Raw genomic sequence first — 23,192 nt, forward strand, 5'->3', positions numbered from 1 at the left:
ATCAAAAAACTTATTTGCATTAGTGACGCAGGTTCTTTTGTTTTGTTTTTTCTATGAACTGTGTGTAGACGTTGAAGTAAACATTGTAAACGATTGTAGCATGTTTAAAGTATTTGTCTCAATAAATTTGAGTGAATAAAACATGCACGAATAAACAACAACAACAACATGCTATTGTTGTAAAAAATAAAACTTAAATAAATCTGTAATCCTGCCCGTCCATCATCAATCAAAATAAAATTTAAAAAAAAAATTATAACAAAAACGTAAACTAGTTTCACCTAGTAACTTTATCACTGCCACCACTCCTAATATAATCGAAGGTTATAGCGAAAAATTGTGTCAAGATTTCCCATTCCAAATTCATCAGCATACATACGAATTCATAACACCGAAATACATATTTTTTGATTAAATTCTAAATTTATTCAAATTCTAAAATAAAAACGAATTTTTTTTTTCTGTTGTGAACTGAAATTAGTATTATAGTGATATGAACTCTACTATACTTATACAATTACAGATTTGGTTTTTTTTTTGTTTGTAACAAACATACACTTGCCGTATATATAAAATGTCATCAATTCAATATTTATTCTGTAAAAATTTTGCGATGATCTGTGTATAGCGATTTTTCTTTTATTTTTCGTCGTCTTATCAGCAATAGCTCGCAAAAAAGTAAAACAACAAAAAAGAATCATAAAACACGAAAAAATCTGCTGCTAACAACCAGTTTGTGAGAATCATTTCAGCCAAAAAGTGCTACGAATGTGCGTGTTACGACACTATAAACCTAACAAAAAAAATGAGATTCAAAATGTTAAAAACTTATTTGTGAATTTCTTGAAGTGCATCAATGATGACGAACTTAAATGAACGATTCATTAGCATTACTTTGAGCCAAAACAGTTAAAAATCAGGATCATAATTCTACATTGAAGAAGTGGTGTTAAAATTGGGTGTGTTTTACAGTTTGAATATTAACGGTGATAATACAGAAACGGTTTTTCGATAAAATTGAGAATTTTCGTGACAACCGAAATACGGAAAAATGAATATTGGCGGTGCAAGCAGCACTGAACGACCCGACAATCCAGTGGAAGAGGCGTCATTCATATCAAAATGTTCATTCTGGTAAGTCTCCCTATCTCCATATCGCGAGATGTACATACATTACATTAGAACCGTAGATTTCAAACATTTTCCGACATTTTTTTCAATTCATTCATTCATTCACCAAATTTTTGGTAGAAAAACATTGCATTGAGAAACAATCTTTACGAATCAGAGCTATATGCCCTATATTCCTTAAGCACGTGATATGAGGGCACACCAGTCTCCGAACATGTAAAACCAGCAGTCGCACAACACTATTGTTTTTTCAATGATTAACCTTTTCTTAATTGAAAGAACAATAGAACAATATTAATTTAGTAAAATTGAAATCGAGACAGCAATTCGTTAAACTATTTTTCACATCGCAGGCAAGAACATTTTTATAGTAGTATATAGTTTATAGTTTTTTTTTCTCCCCTCCACTGAAACTTCGGAAGCCTTTGTTGTGAAAAACGTTGTGCTTAACTCGGGAAGAAAGTTTAAAATTGCATTTTCTCGTGCCCGTGGCACGAACACCTTCGAAAAGTAACTTACCACTGTACTTTCTAAGTTACGTACCTATAAGAAAATTTGCTTACTCACGAGGGGGAACTTTGTATCCAGAGCCAACTATTAACTTAGAAAGCACAGTGGTAAGTTACTTTTGGAAGGTTTTCGTGCCACGGGCCCGTGAAATGCAGATTGTAGATTTCATTTCCGTGTCAAACACATTACTTCTCATAGCAAAGCAACCTCGAAATTTCCGTACCAGGTGAAAAGTAACTATTTTCTTACTGCTTACTCCAGTGCTTATACACTGTGACGAGTTGTATCGCATTAATGGAATAGAATTGAAAATTCTGCTCATGTTATATCTGCAAATCTTCATTGTTAAATTGTGCGGTTTGAAAATATTTGTTCAAAAATGTTGCGACACGATTTGTTTTGGCGAAATGAATGGTTTGCAAATCTAGGCAACGCTGGACAAGTGATATTTGATTGGTGAATAAGTGTAGTTTAGTTGAAACACTCTCAGTCGAAACAGCAAAGATTGTCGACGACAGGTTATTTTTAATCGAAACCAAACATTATTCAAAACAAAAAATTATTCTACGACGGTAGGCATCCAAAATGCAAAGAGTTTTGCTCAAGTTTGAAATCTGAAAACATTGCGATTCATATCTTGATTTTAAAAAGTCCATCGCCCAACTCTATGGCTTCAAAACCACCTCATATTTATTGATTGTGGTTACACACGGCCCCATAAACTTTTTGCAGCGCGTCGGTCCAGTGGTTGTTGAATGGGTATTCGGATTTAAATTACTATGATAAAATGAATTTTTCGGAAAGAATCGGTTCATATAATGATGTTTATCATTGAACAACCTTTTTGCAGCAATAATGATTAGCGACGAAATTGTTCCACAACGGTGAACTTGAATCGAAAACTTTTTAATCGTGATTGCCGAAATAGTTCAAATAATTTTTTTAAATCAGTTTTTGTTGAGGGAATTAGCAATGACCCGTAATCGTATACGTAGGAAACGAATTTTGTTTTGTATGTAAACAGAATTTTCGTTGATAACATGCTGTAATGATATCGAAATGATTGATATCAATTCTGCTTTTGCATTTAGTGAGTGTGAGAGTTTATAAATCTGGAATCTTAGATTATTTTTCAGCATTTTATTTATCGTTTGTCAACCTTTTAAAAACTTTTCTACTCATCTGTGAACGATGGCAAAAGAAAGTGATTTTTTTGTCGAGTTCATTTACATGAACAGTAACATTAATCATAAACCGAAGCGATATCGGAGGTTTGCGACGCTAGTTCGACTTCCCTAAAAAAGAAAAAAGAACAACCAACGGTAGACTAAGGAACCTATATATATAGGCGATCATTTTAATTTTTCCATACTGAACCGAATCAAAAAAAGATTATGTTAAAACGAAAGTACTCTTCAATACGAGTTCAACGAGCTATAGATCATTACCAACGGTTATCTATATGCGTCACAGGTGGCAAATACTCATAATGTTACACGCTGTAAGCGTCAGATTGTAAAGAATAAATTTGGCAAAGCGCAAGCTGTAAGTTTAAGTTAAAAATTTTTGTATGTCCCAACGCTGTAATGTTTTTCGAAAAGACCAAAATAAATTTGAAAAAAAAGGTGGCAAATGCTGAGGAAACCCCTCATACGACAATAATCATCTGCCACTTGTGACACAATTTTTTTTGTAATATTTTCGTTGTAAAATCTCATCGGTAACAGTCTCGTCGACATATTTTCTTGTTTAAAATTGAGCACGTTTAGGCGCAGAATGCGTCACCAAAACTGATATCAAATGTTTTGGAAGTTTAATTTTTACTATACTAGCGTCACCTTTTCCTCTTTTGAGGTTTTTGTGGGATTGACGTATTGTGTTCGGTTTTTGCCCTTTGATGCGTGTTTTCCATTTTATTAATTTGTTAAATAATTATTTGCTTACCGAGAGTCGTAGGTACGAAATAAACTATTTCTCACCCGTACTGTCATCAGACGCGTCAATAAATCATCATTTTCTCATTGCCTTTTGAGTGAAGAAATAAGGTTAATCACGCCTCGCACATATGTATGAAAATATTTTAGTTTTGGTTATTTGAGTGGACCAGTTAAAGAAAATTCATGTCTAAATTTCGCGGACGTCCCTATTGGTAGTTATGAAACGGAATAACACGATATCTATGGGTGCAAACAAATTTGTTCATCTAAACCGACTTCGTGGTCAATAATGACACAAGAAACTATTACCTAATAGCAACAGGTAAAGTTAAATATTATTCACAGTGGCAAAACTGTGGCTGACGCTCTTGAGTAAAAACATCGCATATCAATTTTCAAAGGATAAATGATGGTAAATAGATTCATATCTTTTATCAAAAATAATGTTGGCTCTCACCTAACACAAGTTTTTCTATTAGTTCCAGTACTTTATTTCAATCCTGCATTTTACTGTTTTTATAGAATGCAAAGACGTATAGTAAAAAATATCGTTTCGATTAAGCTTGTCTATGTATGTAGCGCAAGTGGCTTTTCAGCTTAAAACCGTAGTTGAATAAATGTATTTCATTAATCATTTCATTGAAGTATTCACATATTGTATCCGTTTAATATTTTACTTTTTGACTTGGATGGGGTTAAGATTCTGGGTTAATTTCATCGAAACAGTATTGAATTGAAAATATTGTACAATGGATCAATGACGGTTATTCATACTCATCCCATCCTATAATATATTCAGTTGAACTATTTTTCCACAATAAAGATTTTCAGATTTTTTGAGGATGAAATATTTATTTTCCGAATATCAAACGAATGATAAATTATGAAAAGCTTGAAAGCTTCAGCTTATGTGTAGACATTGTTCGATGGTTCAATACGCTCACTTCTATACATTCTTCTTTTTTTTCCCGTTATAGGTTCAGTTTATATTCAAAAACATCTCGAGCGAATGCTTGGAACATAAATGTTCGCAAAAAGTCATAAAAGATGAGAGACTGTTGAGCATTAGATACCTTAGGTTTAGGTATTTTGAAACAAATTCCTAACTTTGAACTTGAATATTATTGGAAATGTTTGACTGGTTCACAGGAGAGGTATTACATTTTTCTCTATACGGTGAACATCAATGTGATTTGATTTTTAACGGATGGAAATGCAATCATTTCCGAAAAGAAAATGTCAAGGAGAAACACGGTATCGACGAAGACCATTTGAATATTAAACAGAATGCTGACATCAAGGGGTCCTTTCTATAAATATTAGTGATGGAGGACCGAATAATCTAAAATTCGCCAAGATGTCAAAGACACCTTATACAATAGTGTTCAGGCTCCGCCATTGTACAAATTTTTCGTTAAAACAACTGGAAAAATGTTGACCTCGCCATGAAAAATAAATGGGAGAATAAGAATCAACTCGCATAGAGTTAAATCAATATTCACGAAATCTTATCGCAATGTACGATCTTGGAATTAACAAGTTTTAATATGGTGAACAGAGTTAGTTCTGGTGAAATTCACCGTAAGAATTTAAGAACAAAAGAATTGCGTTGACATTACCTGTTGTTTTACTTCATTGATTTTGCTGAACGTGAAACGGAAAAGACCGTGTTTGCATGATATAAACATAAGCATAAGCATAAATCGTATCAATTATTTCTTTTTGTTTTGTTGGGGGCGATAAAAATATTATTTGAAATCACAAAACTACAACCCATACCTAGAGCTTAATTGATGCTTGACATTATGTATATATTTAAAAAAAAAAAGTTGAACGAGTTGCAGCTACCTATTAAAAAAAGTTTTACTTTGTAAATGAATATGCCACCATAGTCCACGTTGTGGTGTAAATGGAATTGAAACGGATACTTTTTAATGTTTGAGAGTATGATTATAAAAATATGTGGCAGTATGATAGCTGCATAATTTCTGAAAGTGTTGGTCTAATGATAAATAATGATGATAGGGGGTTAGCAATGTAGACCTCTGGCGACAATTTGTTTGTTTATTTAATTGCTTTTTTTTCGCTGAACATATCAATGCGATGGGCCGACCTGAAGTATATCTGTATAAAGATCTAACATTAAATAAGTTCCCTAACGGAAAGTCAATCATCAAATTATTTTTTCAAATTGAGTCAATAAAATTTTGTCAGTTCTCAGCTGAAAGAAAATACTTCAAAGTTTTATGAAAAAAAAATCCTCAAATTCATAGAAACACCTCAAGAAAATCCACAAGATCAAATCCATTAAAATATTTTTAAAAAATGACAATGAAATTTACATGCCTCTTAAAAAAACGCCAGATCGACCAACGTCTATGTGATCGTGAAATAATGACGTCCACATGTTTTCCGAGCATTTGTCTACTCTCACTTGTGTCCACATCCCCACATTTTCTCTACCTACAACACAGCTTGCCTTATTTTCTCGTACCCTCCCTATACCCTATATGTGTTCGTTTGTTATCATTCTGCATCGCCTTCAACCATTAGCGAAAGCTAAATTAACGTTAACTAACTTTCAGCACTTCAGTTTTTTTCTTTATTTACCGACTATAACTAATGTTGCTGAAACATTAACGAAAATGATCTTGAATTGAATGCTAAATAATTCGTTGAGGAAGTCGAATAAAGAAAATGCTACACGAAATCAATTTAATGGCAACAATGGAACCCGAAACCAAAACCGAATACAATAAATTTCTCCATTTCTCATGAAACCGTAAAATGTCCTTTCATTAAATATTGAAATATAAACACAAATGACAGGAAAAGAATTTCCAATTTTTTCATGAATAAAAAAAAGAAAGTTTCTGTTCAGATTCGAAATTGTACCGAATCATAGCGCAGGGTTTCAGCTCTGTGTACAACAAACAACAAAGACATGATTGTTATAAATGAGCGTTCGATGAAAATTGAGTATACAATTCACTGTACGAAGGAAGTTTAATCAAAATTTGATTGCATTACACTCAATTCAATTTAAATGGCATAGACATCATTTCCATGAAAATGTGGAAATGTAGTCGATATTACTATAATCTATATACTCTATAGAGTATTGTGTTTCTTTACAATGCCAATCTAAATATATGTCAGTAGTTTTTGCCATCAAATTTGCATATGAACAACGTAATCTTCAAATTGAATTTGTCGCAATTAAACCGTTGACAAGGTATTTAGAAGTAGAACTTACATGTTCAATATTTGACCAAGACATTTTTTTCAAGTTTTATCCATCTACCGAGCGGAACACTGAACTAAGTTTAACGATACACTTACTTTTTCAGAATGTGTAAGCATAAGGTAGTGCCACGAAAACACTGAAATTAAGCGTCAAAATTTTGTTTACATTTACGTTTTTATGTCTATCTTTACAAGAACTCAAAAACACTCCTAGGGCGGAAAATGGGTTTTTCCTGAATAATGGCGTACCAAATATATAAACGAATCACATGGGAGATCGTATTTATTTATTTGTTTATAAAACGCCACTGAATGGACCGAGAATTCGTCGTAAGATGTAAAATCAGTAACAAGCACCATCGTAAACCATTATCTTGTTCAGATTGAATCGGTAAAAAATTTAAAACGTTGAAAATTGTAAGATTTTTATTTTGAAATAAACGGTCTTAGAGGAATTCTGCAGAACAATTTTTTGCTCAAGATGAAGATGAAGAGTTGTCGGTCATAAATAGAGGAGAATTTTGTTCGCCTTCAATTAAAACAAACACATCCATACTTATGTAAAGATAAATTCTCGCGGTATACGAATTCACAATAATTCAAGAATTTCCTGTGATCGCTCCATGTGATGTAAATATCTATTACTTTACTAGGGAGGTAACAGGACCATTCCATTCTCTAGAAAAAAAACCCTTTATCTCGCTCGTAAAGTAAAATAGCATACTTCACACGGAAAATAATTTGATATCTCGTATCACGATGAGTAAACATACCTCGGCTGAAACCATTGGATACTTTTACTTACCTGGATACGAGATATCAAATTACTTCCCTGATATAGTAATCTCCTAATTGTTGCTTCACTTCAGACCTGTTAGTCTGTAATGAAGTTTTACACTATAAGTACTGTTTTGCAAACATAAAATTAAGCACTTTCGTTTCTCTGAATACTCTCTTTTGTCATTTGTAAAAGAGAATAATAAGAAGGGAAGAAGAAACGATAATGCTTAATTTTATGTGTGAGGAATAGTATGGTAATAAGTCGAAATAATGCATTGTGCGCCATGTTGTCCAAATTCGATATTTATAGCACTAGTCCTCAGTTTTCTATACAAAAATTAATTTATGCAATAGGGTGTAGCTTTTTGACGAAAGTATTTTGTTTTTTAAGGCCTGCGGGTGGGTTCGATGCAGAGTCCCCTGATCACGAAAAAAAAAAAAATATTTGAAGTTCGAAGCTCCCATTCGAACCTCTGAAAACCGACTTTTCGGTCCCAAAGCTATAGTGAGGTCAGTTCTGGCGACTGTGTAGAAAAAAATTTGTTAAGTGTATATGATAATTACTCATATAGACCATGGCTTCAATTTGGCATACCTTGAAAATAAAAAAAATTGACTCACCGATGAAAAATTACAAGAAGTGCTCCCGACCATGACTTTTTGAGATTTTTTCTGGATTTAAAGCTCTGTGAAATCTGTGACTGGAAAGTAATATAGTGGTGTCGTAGCTCATATTAAAGGGAATTTCAAGAGCCTTCGAACGAATATAGGCTCGACGTAAAGTTGCACCGGGTTACAGATTCGTTGATTTGGTTTTCAGTAGTGTGCATGGAAGCTTCGAACTTCATTTTTTTTTTTTGTATTTTCGTGATCAGGGGACCATTCTGCATCGAACCTACCCGTAGGCCTTAAAGAACAAAATAATTTCGTCAAAACGCTACACCCTATTATGCAACAAGGTGCACACCATGGCTCTTGCCGATTCTTTATCGATTCTTTTTCGCTCAGAAATCAAGAATGTTGAAGGTTGGATCTACACTTTTCCAACCAAAAGATAGGTTCGAGTTGAACCTCTAATGCCTGTTATCCTCAAACCAACGGTCGTTTTATTTTCACACTGTGTAACACGCCGTTGTATTGTAAGATGCAACCACATTTTTCAAGTCTGTACAAATGTGTTTCAGTGTTCACACAAAGAAGAGAGAAAAAAAACTCTAGATCAGGCGAAGAGGAAATACCTACTTTTCAATCAAGGAACATGCTTAAACTGAAATATTGTGACAATTGATTTATTTCAATTGATCCTGAACAGTGCAATAGACATAATATAAGTATACACACAAAATCCGGAGGTCGGAAATAATTATGCCTAAAGGAAACAGCAATTTAAAATGTCGGTAGTTTCGACAATGCCTAGCCTAAAAACACAATAAATTCATTGCTTGTAAAGAAACCTTTTTGTTTCTTTTTTTCCCTATGCGAAAATTATTTAGCATGAAGCGAATCGATTTTTATTCCCTCAACCAAACCCCATTACAGATTCAATTTAATCAAATTACAAATTGATATCCTACTGACCTTTTTTTAGTGTAATCATTTTAAATATGACTCACGTCACCACCGTTTCGAATACACACAAGAAACAAAAAAAAATATTAAAAGTTAAGCCATGAATCCACAAATAAGAATAACTAAATAAAACTTCGCCAAAGTGTCTGTAATGAAAATAATTTATCTCCCAGATAAAAACAACGATTCGTTTTTAATTTTTTGCTGAAAAGTTCACGACCTCATTTTATCACATGCGGAAAAATATTATGAAATGCAGTATTATGGCAATATATGAGTGTATTTGCTTTACAGCTTGTGTTATGAACAATAACGTGATAAATGAACAGGATGAGAATTTCTTTTCTTTTCTTTTTCATATTTTAGCATGGATACAAAAAAAGGATGCTGGAATTATTATGGGGGGATGCAATTATGCGAAAGGTGAAGAGAGTATACATTTTATATTTGTGATCGAAGCCGAGAGGCGAAAGTAGGTTAAATTTGTACAATGGAGGGCGTAAATCATTTTTTTTTCTGTTTTTTGTCGCCTAGATTTTCATGTAATTCTAAGAAAGCAATAGAAAGTGTTGCAGAGTGCTACAACAATAGTAAAAGAGAACTTCGTTGTTGATGATGTTTGCAACAGTGGCAGTGAGAGGTTTCATAATTTAATCTCTATCTATCTCACATTACGGATTTCGTAATTTTCCATATAATTTTGCTTTCGTAATCGAAATTTAATTACAATTAAGAACGATTACGATTCCAAATTTGTATGGATTCAATTATGAAACCTTTTTCTTTGCCAACACGGTTCCTTAGCAAAGATTGTTGTACTGTTACTAATAAAAACAAATATTCACATGCTGGACAATATTTGTCATAGTCATGTTTGCTGAAACTGAAAGCAATTTAAATCTCGAACCAAAAAGCAAGGGCTTCGAGAAAATACAATACTGGCACAAGAGAGATCCTCATTGGGAGTGTTTTACGTGTCGTATTTTGGTATTTTCTTCGACATCACATAAATTAACCAACGTGGAAAAACAATCTAAATGTAACTCGAGCAACTATACAAACGGAAAATCGGAACTTAATGGATCGTCCATTAAATTGATGAAACAACACGTCTGCTCTATCTTGTAGAAATATTTATTTTCGAAGTTGATTTTTACCGAAATGTTTGTGCATCCAACTGCTCTGAAAACTTTATTAAAATTCGATAATTTGATGTCGTAACATTTTCGTATCATTCAGAGAAAACACTGTGTCCGACACGACTCGTTCAACGAGAAATGAGAAAACAATGACAATAAATTTTTCAATCAATTTGCAGGTGGCTGAAAGATCTATTTAAACTTGGATTGTCACGACCGATTGAGGAACAGGACATTTACAAAACACTGAAAGCACACGAAAGTAAAAAGTTATCGGAAAACTTTGCAGCATTATGGACCGAAGAACAGAAGAAAGAGAAACCGAGTCTGTTTCGAGTGATGCGAAAAATGTACGCAAAGAAGATTATTGGAATCGGAATGTTTTTCTCATTTGTTGACTCACTGTCCAGGTACACATTTTTTTTTTGCAATTCGATTCTAATCACTTGGTTTAATCATTACGTGTAAATTAACGAAATAGGGTAATACAGCCGCAATGCCTAGGTGGTTTGGTTACATACTTTACACCATCCGAAACGGAACTCATCAGCAGAAACGATGCTTATTTATATGCAGCCGGCATCGTTCTATGTTCGTTGATATCAATAACCGTTTTTCATCCATTCATTTTGTATGCCTTCCAATTGGGTATGCGAATACGTTTAACATGCTGTTCGCTTATTTATAAAAAGGTAAGAAGTTATTATATACAACGGGGAAAAATGAAGGTAGAAAAAAAAATTATTTCCGAATACGGGTGGAGATATTTATGTACGGTAATTGCGGAATATATAAACTGACTTGATGTTCATCTTTCACCCATATTACATGTGTACCCATCATCCATAAAAATATCTCAGAGACGATTAAAATGTGATTGAGAGTGAGGGTGTCTTAGCATTGGAAAGCAAAAAAAATGTAATTATTTACAGCACGCTGAACGTAATAGGCTGATGGTTGATAATATTCGAAGTGTTTTTGATAAAATTCGCTCCATATTTACTGGCAATGTTTTATTTTCGATCCAGAGCTTTTACAAGTTTCGGTGAAGATGTGCTTTTGCGTGAAGTAGCACAGTGGGAAGTTGGAATTTATTTATTTTTCTCACTGAATTCATGATAGTGGTACGCCTCATAAAGCTTAACAGTTAATGAAAAATGTATCACAAATCGTTGAAAGTTTTTTTTTATTTTCGTTTTTCTTTTGATTTATTTTTCTATAGTGATACGGAGCAGAAATAATTGTGAAAGTTCTAGGCTCAAGCTTACTTACCGGACGGGAATTTAAAAATCGTCAATTTCAGTCTAAAAATTATTGTTTAGAATAGAAGGTCACTAAAAATTGGATTTGAAGTGACTTCTTCGTTATATCGATCGCTATTTAATTAGACCGAGATACCACGTCATTAGGTCATGGTTCGATATCTATGACATATACTGTCACATTACCCGAGTGTTTAATTTAGCACTTTTGTTTGTTGAGTGCTACGGGAGTCGTTACACGGTATGTGGCTCAGTTAGCTAAAACAGTCGGGTAACCAATTTAGTGTCAAAATAGAATGCTTCATAATGAGACTGAGTAATAATATGATTATGTCACTTGTTTGGTACTTTTTATTTTGTCAAGTGTGGCGTGTGCAGTTCGAGCCGAAGGCGAAATACACAGTTTCAAACAAGTATGTAACTTATTTTAGCTTGAGTTTTAACGCTCATGTCAATGACTCACTTCCGGGGTATGAGGAAAAAAATTTATTGAGAGGTCTGACATGCCTGACGGATCAAATATTCGAGTTTTCAATGTTTCAAACGGAATTCAAAGAGAATTCGATTTCAAACCTCTTATTCGCTCAAAAAAAGCCTTTCAGCATGGATTAGGAAAATAGCTATTTTTTCACATTTCCCGTGATATAGCCAAAAAAAGGATTGGCTCACTTCCAAGGCAGTAAACCGTTGTAGCAATAGAATACTTTATTTGCATTCATACACTTTAATCTATGCAAGAGAAATGCATCTCACGGGTGATGCTTTACTGTGATATAAAGTCTGTTTAACAAGATTCAAAAATTAAAATTTTAAATTTTTGAATGTTAAGTAATGATAATAAAAACGAAAGAAGCAAAAAAAAATGGAAACAAAACGCTCTATAACACACATTTTTGAACCTAATGCCTCCAAAGAGAACATGGAAAATTATATTGTCGTTCCCATTTTCTTTTTAACTTTAATTTGTGCGCGTACACGAAAACTTTTCCGCACACTTTTGCTGCTGTGCATGACCATTCAACGATTATACTGATTCTAGCCGCCTTGTTTATATGTTTGTTTTAATATTGTTGGCTCCGAATTGTGTTAATGTATGTCTAGACTACAAAAACAGAGTATCAAATTAAGGACCATTAAGCGTTTGATTGAAATATAATTCCAAAAAGAAAATGAACAAACTTTCTCTTCATTTCTATTATAATAGTTGGACCGTAAATGCGGTATAATTTTTGCTTATCATCGGCCAGTTACAATAAATTAATGAACATACTGTCTAATACACCATTCATTGGTGAAGGTACTGATTAACCAAAACAATATGAAAAAAAAAAAAAAAATCAACAAAATTATGTATTGTCTAAAATGTAACGTTAAAACCCCATCAAACCATATAAAGTTATAAAGTGAAGTCGTATCACATCAATCATCGAAAATCATTTCAAATTTATTGTCCGAACACGTGTTATATATACCATCATACATCCTATATCGCAGGCTTTAAAATTAACCAAATCCGTATCCATTGACGGTTTAAATGGTCAAGTAATAAATCTAATGTCAAACGATGTGGCTCGTTTCGATGTAACAATGGGTTTTGTGCATGACTTATGGAAAGGGCCAATCGAACTGGGACTTCTCGGATATTTTATATATCGTGAAATTGGCTTCTACGGTTGGATTGGAATCGGATTTTTACTGTGCTTCATACCGTTACAAAGTAAGTTTTCATAAAAAGGATTTTTTTTTTTTTTCACTTTTATTTTTCGATAATTTGAGTTGACAGTTTCGGGTGAATGGGTGTGAGAAAAAGGGTGGGTGTTGATGGGCGAGCTGAAAGGTTATAAACGGAACAGTAAACTTTTTCCGGACAATGAAATTTAGAGAAAAAAAAGATTTTAATTCGATTGCCAATTCAATATTTGTTTGTTTTCCTTATTTGCCCAGCATGGATTGGAAAGCGTGCGGCCACTTATCGTATGAGAACAGCTAAGCGAACGGACCGACGAGTTCGTATAATGAACGAAATAATACAGGGCATTCAGGTGATCAAAATGTATACGTGGGAGAAATCATTTGCAAAGGTCGTCGATAAGATTCGAAAGTAAAAGCAATCTATTGAGTCACATAGAGTTAGTCCAAGTTTCCTAAACTGAATTTTCCATTTACAGGAAAGAAATAAACGGCATACGTGGAACATTATTTATACGTGGAACGTTACTTTCATTCAACATTGTGTCTCGATTTTCGATATTTATTAGTCTCGTCAGTTACGTTTATTTTGGCAATATAATCACAGCACGGAAGGTGTTCATCATAACGTCATATTTTAATTTCTTATATAGTTCAGTATTACATTTTTGGCCATTGGCTGTGTCCTCTATGGCTGAAGTTTTCGTATCGATAAAACGGGTCGAACAGTTTTTATTGTTGCCGGAAGACAAAACGGCGATGTGTAAAAATCGAGCACCTGATGACGATGACAGTGAGTTGGAAAAGTTGTTGAAAGTTAAATTGAGCAATGGACACGATGCAAAAGTAAATGGTGAACTGATTGAAAATGTGAAAAATATACGAATAACGAATGGACATGGCAATATATGCCGTCGTATTGTGGTGGAAAGTTCGAATATAAAGGGGATAACGTTCGTGAACGCAACGGCTCGATGGTTACGTGAAACTAGTGGATCTAATATAGGTATGCAATGCATATTATGATCTCATTTTGTGGTGCTATAGCACAAAACTGACCTAATTTCCGGTTTTGTGTACCGTTGAACTTCTTTTCACAGGCATTGAAAATGTAACGCTCGATATTCAATCCGGTCAACTCTGTTCCATCGTCGGTGTTGTCGGCTCGGGAAAGTCGACGTTACTGCAAACAATTCTTGGTGAATTGGAATTAGATGAGGGAAGCTTAATTGTGAACGGATCCATTAGTTATGCGCCGCAAGAGCCGTGGCTCTTTGAAGGGACAATCCGGCAAAATATTTTATTTAATTCGGACTACAATGAGAAACGGTAAACGTGGTCCGAAAATCGCCCGGCGCAATAGTTTCAATTAATTTTTTTTTTTTTTGTTTGTGCTGCAGATATAAAGAAGTGTTGAAAGTGTGTGCATTGCAACGTGACCTTGAACTATTCCCGCACGGCGATGCGACGATTGTGGGAGAACGGGGCGTAAGTTTGAGTGGTGGTCAACGGGCCAGAGTAAATCTTGCTCGGGCTATTTATCGAACAGCTGACATTTATTTACTTGATGACCCGTTATCGGCGGTTGACACGCATGTCGGCAAACACATTTTTGAGAAATGCATTATGGACTTTTTGAAGGTAATAAATGGGTGCATTAACTAAAAGTTCGCTTTAATGTGAGTTTCTTGTATTTAAATATTTTTTGTTTTATTATTCGATTTTACCGTAATATGTCGCCGCTAGTCATGTCATAATAATTGCATTATTGTATAATACACGTGATTAAAATATAAAGTTTATTTTTTCAACTGTTTAATTAAGGATAAAGTTTGCGTGCTAGTAACACATCAACTGCAATATTTGAAGGACGTTAAGCTTGCCGTTCTAATGAGTATGGGACGGATAGCAGCTCAAGGCACATACAACGATCTGAAACAATCGAGAAACCATTCGCTACTTTGGCTTGGTACGGATGAAGAGAAGGACGGAATGGATGAGAATTTAGCCGATGAGGTGAGATTCAGTCGATTGTAAATATAAAGTCAATATCTTTCGCTGAGGCATACAATTGCAAACGATGATATCAGCCGCTACGTAAAGCTCGCTTTTCTGTGCATGTATGGAAACTAAGTGATTATTTCACTAGTGCGACCAGGGGTCATATGCTTACAAAAAAATAAAATGTAAAAATCGATCCACCCTAATTGTAGACTCATCATAGCAAGAGACCTAATTTCGCCTTTTAAGCATAACGATAAGATATGTTCAGTAATGCTGAAATCATTTACTCTGGGCTCCAGGTCTGGTCACATTAACAATCATAAAGCTATTCGCCATTCGCCCACAATCTCTTTAAAGCTCGTATCTTCATCAATAGTTCGAGTATTCATTATCTGTCTCTCTTTTTAAACAGTGTCTTCCTGTGTGTCAAAATAAGTTGCACTTTTCGTGTGAAATTGTGGCTGACAGAATTGAAGAGTCATGGAAATGTTGAAAAGTTTCAAACGGAAACGATAGGACTAACAATGAAAATTCAATTAGTGTATTTACCACTGACTCATCTATTTCAAGCTTTTATTTGTGGCCAATTGTATTTTATCGGTGAAAATGTTAAGTGGAAGGCACTTTTCGAATGTATATCATATTTGCAAAGATGTGTCTCCCTAGTGTTTCTTCGATATCAGATGCACATTGATATTGATGCAATTTGCATTTACTGCTTATTCAGTTTATGAACAGGAAAAATGGTTTGCCATAATAAAAACTCATTTCAGATTGTGGATAAAACCGTCAAAATCAAGCCGAAAGAACAAGATAATAATAAAGAAACTCAAATAATTGGATCTGTCGGATTTCGTGTATACAAATCCTATTTTAAGTCTGTCAATAGCGTAATCCTACTCATTTTGGTAGGAGCTTTATTCATAGGTGGCCAAACGGCCATTAGTAATGTCGATCTGTACGTCTCAAAGTGGTGAGTACCATTTGGTAAAACATTGTGGTAAATGAGAATAATGCTCAAGCATTAATCAATCCCAAAAAGGGTCATCTGGGAAGATCAACTGCGATTAAACGATCACAATAATTCAGATGTGCCACAAAATTTGTCTCCTAATTACGAATCCTCGGACACAGTAGTAACAGACAGACTAGCCGAGGGCAATGCATCGATCCCGATTGCCGAGAGCATGGAGTTCATTTGGGAGGAACGTCACAAATACATTTACTACTACTCCGTTTCAATGTTGATTGTGTTGTACTTGGTGTTTCAACGATCGTTTGCTTTCTTCCAAATGTGTCTGATGGCTTCACGAAACCTGCATGACAAATTGTTTCGCGGCATAACGAGAGCAACAATGTACTTTTTCAATACCAATCCATCAGGTCGAATTTTAAATCGTTTTTCAAAGGACATCGGCAGTATTGACACAACATTGCCTGTTGCGCTAATGGATTGTTTATTGGTGAGTGAAACAAATAATTTATTTTTGTATTTTCGGTTGTATGTTTGATTGATGATTAGATGATGTGACTTTAATCGCAAAGAAACGTTTCAGTGTCAATTGGCTATGCTTAAATCGACAGTTTCTGTCAGTCGTTTCTGCTGTATTGAAAGTATTCAAAGAGTCTACATTGTGCAGCATAGGTCTTGTTACAATTCAAGACGAAGCCAGAATCGGACACATGTGACCGGAAATTCTAACTGAAAATTCTACTGAAATGAACACGGCATTTTGTACTGATGTTGCTTCGAAAGAAGGTTGCGATGCGATAATCATGCGATACTAGCATAGGATAACAAGGAAAAATTACAAAGAACTTCGCTTTTCAAGCATTAAGCATCCTGTCATTTCAATTGTCGAATAATTTTAATTACAGATAACGGCTAACGCTGCTTTTACCATTCAAAATTTGTCTTCTTCGTTACAATCCATTGAGATTAGCTTCGGCACGTCCGCAACACAGACATTAGACATCGTGCCGCCAATAGAGTCATTGACATTACTCTTCTAACCGAACCAGCATGATATTAAAATATACATAAAAGCCAGAGAAATATAGCCATAGCACTGGAGTACAATACAGTGGAAAATTGTTGTATGCATTATGCACACATTATATGCAATGCATGGTGTTCTCTGCAGCAAAATACCATTTGAAAAGCTTGTTGGGTATTTTTTGTCGATTTTCTTTTTTTAATTTCAATATAAAAAATGGGCAATAAAGGATTCATAAATTGAAATTTGACGAAATAACGTTCATTTCGAGTTGATTTTAAAATGGAAATGCTTTGATAGTTTACAGAAATGAAGGTGTAAATAAGTAATGCGGAGGTGAATAATAACATTCCATCAAAATGCAAGCACAATTAAATTGCAGAATATTCGGTTCCGGATAGAGTTTATCGCTTTAGGCTGTCTTGTATAGAAACGGATATGATCACGTCATACATTTTATCACCATTATTATACATTGGTCTCTTATCTCTCTTGCACAGGAAATTAGTTGTCATTATAATCTGCTAGCCTTCATTTTGAAATGAAATACTTTTCCTCATTGCTTTTGATGGAATTTGAACTCGATAGTCGATACAACTAAACGTGTCGGAGTACATTTTATCGAAACTTTTCGTACGAAAAGTTTCTACTATTGAAACATGAAGTCAATACCTCAGATCTCATCTATGTGTTTCGCGAAGTCGAATCAATGGAACTACCATGAAAAAGCATCTTGAGTTAGGAAACAATTTCTCTGCATTTTTAGATGATATACCACGTTTACGAATCTTTAGAATTACTTTCAAAGTGAGAGAATCCGTTTGTGATACAATCAATTTGAACTTTACACAACGTGCTCAATTCATGTGGCGTAGCTGCAGATTATATTTTTGTATGATTTGCTTATGTGTACGGTGTATGCTTTCGATTTACTGTGAGAGATCAAAGACCAAAATGTAGGGAAGTGTTAAGGATTCAAAATGATTGTATCTAGGCAATATTTCAACTATATAGAGACTGACAACACCCAGTATCATTTCTACTTTATTGCAGTTACTTTTGTACCTATTGGTATTGGACGCTGCGAAAGTAATTCATTACATGAGGTCAAGAATTAGTGATAATAGACTAATTCATAAATGTGTTTCTTGAGCAATAAGCTTCGGTAACTGTCTTTTCGAAAAGTGTAGAATTTGAATATCCGATTTGAAGACGAAAACGGATTATTTCAACAGAGGTCAAACTGATATATTATGGTTAACTTTCGCATGGGACAGGCAAACAAGTTTTTAACGAAACGACTTGATACAATTTTTCCATTGTAATAAATTCCAATATTGATCATTCAAATTCATGATATCTCAAAGAGAACCAACGAGAATTGGATGCTGCAAAAGTAATTCACACATGAAAAATTCACGAAACATGTCTTGGTTTTGCAGGTTTCCATGGACAATTGATTAAATAAACACAAAGATCTTTATTAAAAACGTTCACCGATGTAAAGTATTGTAGAAAAACTGAGATACAAGTTACAATTTTGTTCGAGACACACTTATTGCTAAACGTGAATCAGATTGCAAATGTAACAAATTTTATTCCACATGCAATTGATCATTTTCGCAGGGTGCAAATTGTTATGTAATGTTCAACTTTCGCATGAGGCAGGTAGTAAAACAGATTTACTCGAGGCACTGATCAAATCATACATCGGCTTCCACATGCAATCGATCATTTTCGCAGGGTGCAAATTGTTATGTCATGTTCAACTTTCGCATGAGGCAGGCAGTAAAACAGATTTACTCGAGGCACTGATCAAATCATAGATCGGCTTTCAACTATATGCGAATTGAATGAAAATCTTACTGATTGAACATACGGTTAGAACAGCCGTAATGCCATCTTATAGATTAAAAATTTCTTTATCCGATTAAAAGCGCACATCTGTATATAATTTTCGTATGACATCAAATTAATTGAAATCGCGGTTGAACAGAATGTAAAAAATATCATCGTCTAAGAAACGAGAAATAAAATTTAACTGCAACTAAATCCCCAGATCCCTAGATGGGGGGTTTGGAACGAAATCTCCAAAAAGATTTTACGAGATTTTATTATTCAGCTCCATACTCATTCTGTGAGTGTGGTAACGGCATTTATACTCTGAACTCAGATAATCTTTATTTCGTTGATGCTTCTACTTTATCTGAATCTAAATGATATTAATGCCATTTTCGACGAAAGAAAAAGAAACTTACGAAAAACAGTAACACCAAAATGATTTATTCGAAAAATTGCATTGTTCGCCACCATTTTTCTGTTTTCTCGTAGGCAATTTTTTATCATTTTAAATGAACATGACGAATTAATAACTGTACGAATAATGTATGAAGCGTGTTAAGTAAAAAAAAAAACATAATCTCGGAACTAAAACGACTGACTCTATTCGACCATACGTTCGAGCTGCTAATGGTGTAGATACGTGCTGTATGCCGCCGGTACATTTTGTACCGGGACAATGACTGTTTTTCTGACGAAAGCCTTACGTACAGAATAGTGCAGCAATAATGTTTTTGTTGGAAAATAAATATCGGAAATTTTTTTAATTAGTTTACGATCCACTTGATTCATTGGAAATTGTTAGTGTTGCATTTAAGCTTACCTATAAATCGCGTCAAAATGTATTTTAATTTATATTTTAATTATCATATAAACCCATATAAATGCTCTGTTTTACTGAAATTGATGGGATAATATTTTTCATGCTTGCGTTGAGCAACCTCATATTTTCTCGTCAAGCTTAGGGTGGGAGAATGGTATTTTATCATCAGATGACGAAATACCCTGTGACGACGAAATGCTTATTTTCTTACAGCTGCATAGCATAAGAAGAGGAATGAGAAGAGACCGAGAGTCTGTGTCCCCCATAAGGCACCGGCTGAAAACATTAGTTCTACGACTTCTATATTTGATGGGTCCCAAATCGCGAATGAAATTTTAAAATAATAATTTTGTTGCCATTGCAATTGTTCGCATTTTTAACTGAGCTGGCACGACATTCCTTTCGATAATAATTTTAAAAAAAATGAATTTCATTCGACATTTGAGCAGGTGTTTTTCACCTTAAAAAATGCAATACTTTTACGAGACTTTCATCCGTGACTGCAACTAATTCGGAAATAAGTCGAGAAGTGAAGATATCGATGAACCACTTAACAATCACATACACAGAATAGACCAGAATGGATCCTATATGTTCTTGTGATTTATCACCTGAGACCAGTGTACATATCTCATCAGGGATCCTCTTTACACCGGCCTTGGGTTTTGCACCTTCGGGTATTATGAAGGTCGTGATTAGGATTTACAATTCCTAGATGGAAGGCGCCTAAACGATTTCCTGCTGAAAATTGGAAAAGTGACAGAAGAAGGAGTAAGTGTTGTGGATAGAAAATAATTTTTGATCTGGAATCAATGAGTAACTGATAGGCATACAAAAAGGTTATTGGTATAGAAATGTTATTATAAAAAAAAAACTTTTCACTCGCTGCGCTCAGATAGCCAAACTACTATTTTCTGCACTTGGTTAACAAATAACTAGTTGACCAATCAATAGACAAACCCATCCAACAGACTGATCCGTTTCGATTTGCATGAATATTTTCAATGAATTTTTTTTCAATAAAATAACAGAAAATCTGAACTCTTTTTCCCATTTATTATTTAATAAAAAAATCATTTTGATTGCAGTTTTTCTTGGAACTATTTGCCATAATAATTCTCGTATTACTGGTAAATTATTGGTTACTGTTGCCAACATTTATTATGTCAATCCTATTTTATGCGCTTCGACATGTATATGTGAACACGGCCAGATGTATAAAACGTGTAGAGGCATTAAGTAAGTGTAATAAATACAAACATAAATATAGATCATAATAAATGCACAACCTACGACCTATTAAAATTCCAAAACCATAACTGGAAGAGAAATAAATAAGTTTTTGAATTGATGAAAATAAATCTATCAATTTGATCCAGCTCGCAGCCCAATATTTTCACATGCTAATGCAACTCTACAAGGACTTTCAACAATTAGAGCGTTCAAAGCCCAACAAATCCTTTCGAACGAATTCGATACACACCAAGACTTGAGCACGAGCTCTTGGTATTTATTTCTGGCATCAACACGAGCATTTGCGCTATGGTTGGAACTTGTTTGTGTACTGTATATGGCAACTGTAATCCTAAGCTTTCTGTTATTGGGAAATGGTACGTTTTTGTCTATCCAATTATTGTCATATTTTCGCTTAAATGTTCAACAACATTTGTATACATTGTGAACGAAAATTATAAACTCTTTCCATTTCCATTTTATCTGAATTTTCGCAGATACATTAGGTGGAAATGTTGGTCTAGCTATAACACAAATTTTCAATTTAATTATAATGTGCCAATGGGGTATGCGACAGACAGCTGAATTGGAAAATCAAATGACCTCAGTTGAACGAGTTATCGAATATACCGACCTAAAATCAGAGCCGGCATTGGAATCGGTCGAAAAATATCGGCCGCCCGAAAAATGGCCCGAATGTGGAATCATTCAGTTCGATGGACTGTCCATGAAATATTCGGAGAACAGTAATACCGTTTTAAAGGATGTCACTTTAAGAATTGAATCGAGAGAGAAAATTGGTGTTGTTGGACGTACAGGTGCAGGTAATTAATGATCTTTCGCAATGCCTTGTTCATGGACGAAAAATAAGTTTCAATTTGCAGGGAAAAGTTCCATAATTCAGGCGTTGTTCCGTCTGGCTGTGAACGATGGCCTTATAACAATCGATGGCGTTGACATCGCTTCGATGGGCTTACATGACTTGAGGAGTAAAATATCGATTATACCACAAGATCCGATTTTGTTTTCGGGTAACATGCGAAATAATTTGGATCCATTCGAAGAGAAAACGGATGACGAGATTTGGAATGCATTAGCTCAGGTAAATATCGATATTCGATAGTTGAGAAGGATTAGTATTCAATTGAAGCAAAATTCAGAGCAAAGCTCAAACAGTTGCCTTCGACATAAACGGTTACCATTTTTTTTTTCCTTTCAACAGGTCGAATTGAAACAAGTTATAAGCCTACTACCAGGTGGTCTGGATTGCAAAATGTCAGATGGTGGCTCAAATTTTAGCATGGGGCAACGACAATTGGTTTGCCTTGCACGCGCCATTTTACGTAACAATAAAATCTTAGTGCTTGACGAGGCAACTTCTAATGTTGACGCAGAAACTGACAATTTCATTCAAACGACAATTCGTACCAAATTCTCTGACTGCACCGTTATAACGATTGCACATCGTTTGCACACAGTAATGGATAGCGATAGAGTATTGGTTATGGATGCAGGCAAAGTGGTTGAATACGGTCATCCGTACGATTTACTGAAATCGTCTGGTGGCTTTCTGAGAAAATTGGTGGATCAAACTGGTAACGCAACAGCAATGCATTTAATGCAAATGGCTGAACAGAGTTATAAGAAGATAACGGAGCTGTAAATTTTTAAATTTATTTTTTGTTGAACCAATTGAAAAATCACGATCTTCTATTGAACGATGGCTGAATAGCAGCCCGTTTAATTGCATACTATTCCAGAGATTTTAGTTGAAATTTTCGATTTTAATTTTAAGTAAAGGCGCATTTAAACTGACTGGTAGCTTACTTTGTAACGTTAACTACACACTCACAAGGGAGAAGAAATGAAAACTTAAAAATCGAACACTCAATTCCATTCGTAAGATTAATATATTTAAAACACAGAATCGAGACTCAATTCCATTTTATACACACAAAAATACTCAGAAAATATAAGAGCAGAAAACTTTTAGTTTTATAAATGAAAATTGGTTTGCCTTTTATTTCCACTTA

At 34.4% G+C, this 23,192-nt stretch overlaps 3 protein-coding genes across 9 annotated transcripts in view; 2 read left to right on the forward strand and 1 right to left on the reverse strand.

Annotated features, from left to right (window-relative positions):
• The window catches only part of LOC119070433 (probable multidrug resistance-associated protein lethal(2)03659), a 37,720-nt gene extending 24,025 nt beyond the window's left edge, over positions 1–13,695 (forward strand). Inside the window, exons 16-17 of the transcript XR_005086513.1 lie at positions 11,520–11,533; positions 13,683–13,695. The gene's annotated coding sequence lies outside the window, so the exon portion shown is untranslated. The remainder of the gene's footprint in view (positions 1–11,519; positions 11,534–13,682) is intronic.
• Positions 1–23,192, reverse strand: part of LOC119070437 — a 106,086-nt gene that overhangs the window by 49,052 nt on the left and 33,842 nt on the right. The window lies entirely within an intron of this gene.
• Positions 488–23,167, forward strand: LOC119070432 (multidrug resistance-associated protein 4-like). Its single transcript, XM_037174774.1, has 17 exons — positions 488–1,134; positions 10,492–10,722; positions 10,794–11,004; positions 13,069–13,291; positions 13,519–13,675; positions 13,743–14,269; positions 14,364–14,592; positions 14,664–14,904; positions 15,088–15,279; positions 16,041–16,240; positions 16,310–16,730; positions 21,015–21,165; positions 21,306–21,536; positions 21,657–21,983; positions 22,044–22,261; positions 22,382–22,837; positions 22,871–23,167. The coding sequence occupies exons 1-16, from the start codon at positions 1,052–1,054 to the stop codon at positions 22,820–22,822; spliced, it is 4,083 nt and encodes a 1,360-aa protein (XP_037030669.1). The 5' UTR covers positions 488–1,051; the 3' UTR covers positions 22,823–22,837; positions 22,871–23,167.

Source organism: Bradysia coprophila, assembly GCF_014529535.1.
Source record: "Bradysia coprophila strain Holo2 chromosome X unlocalized genomic scaffold, BU_Bcop_v1 contig_79, whole genome shotgun sequence".
Lineage (NCBI taxonomy): Eukaryota > Metazoa > Arthropoda > Insecta > Diptera > Sciaridae > Bradysia > Bradysia coprophila.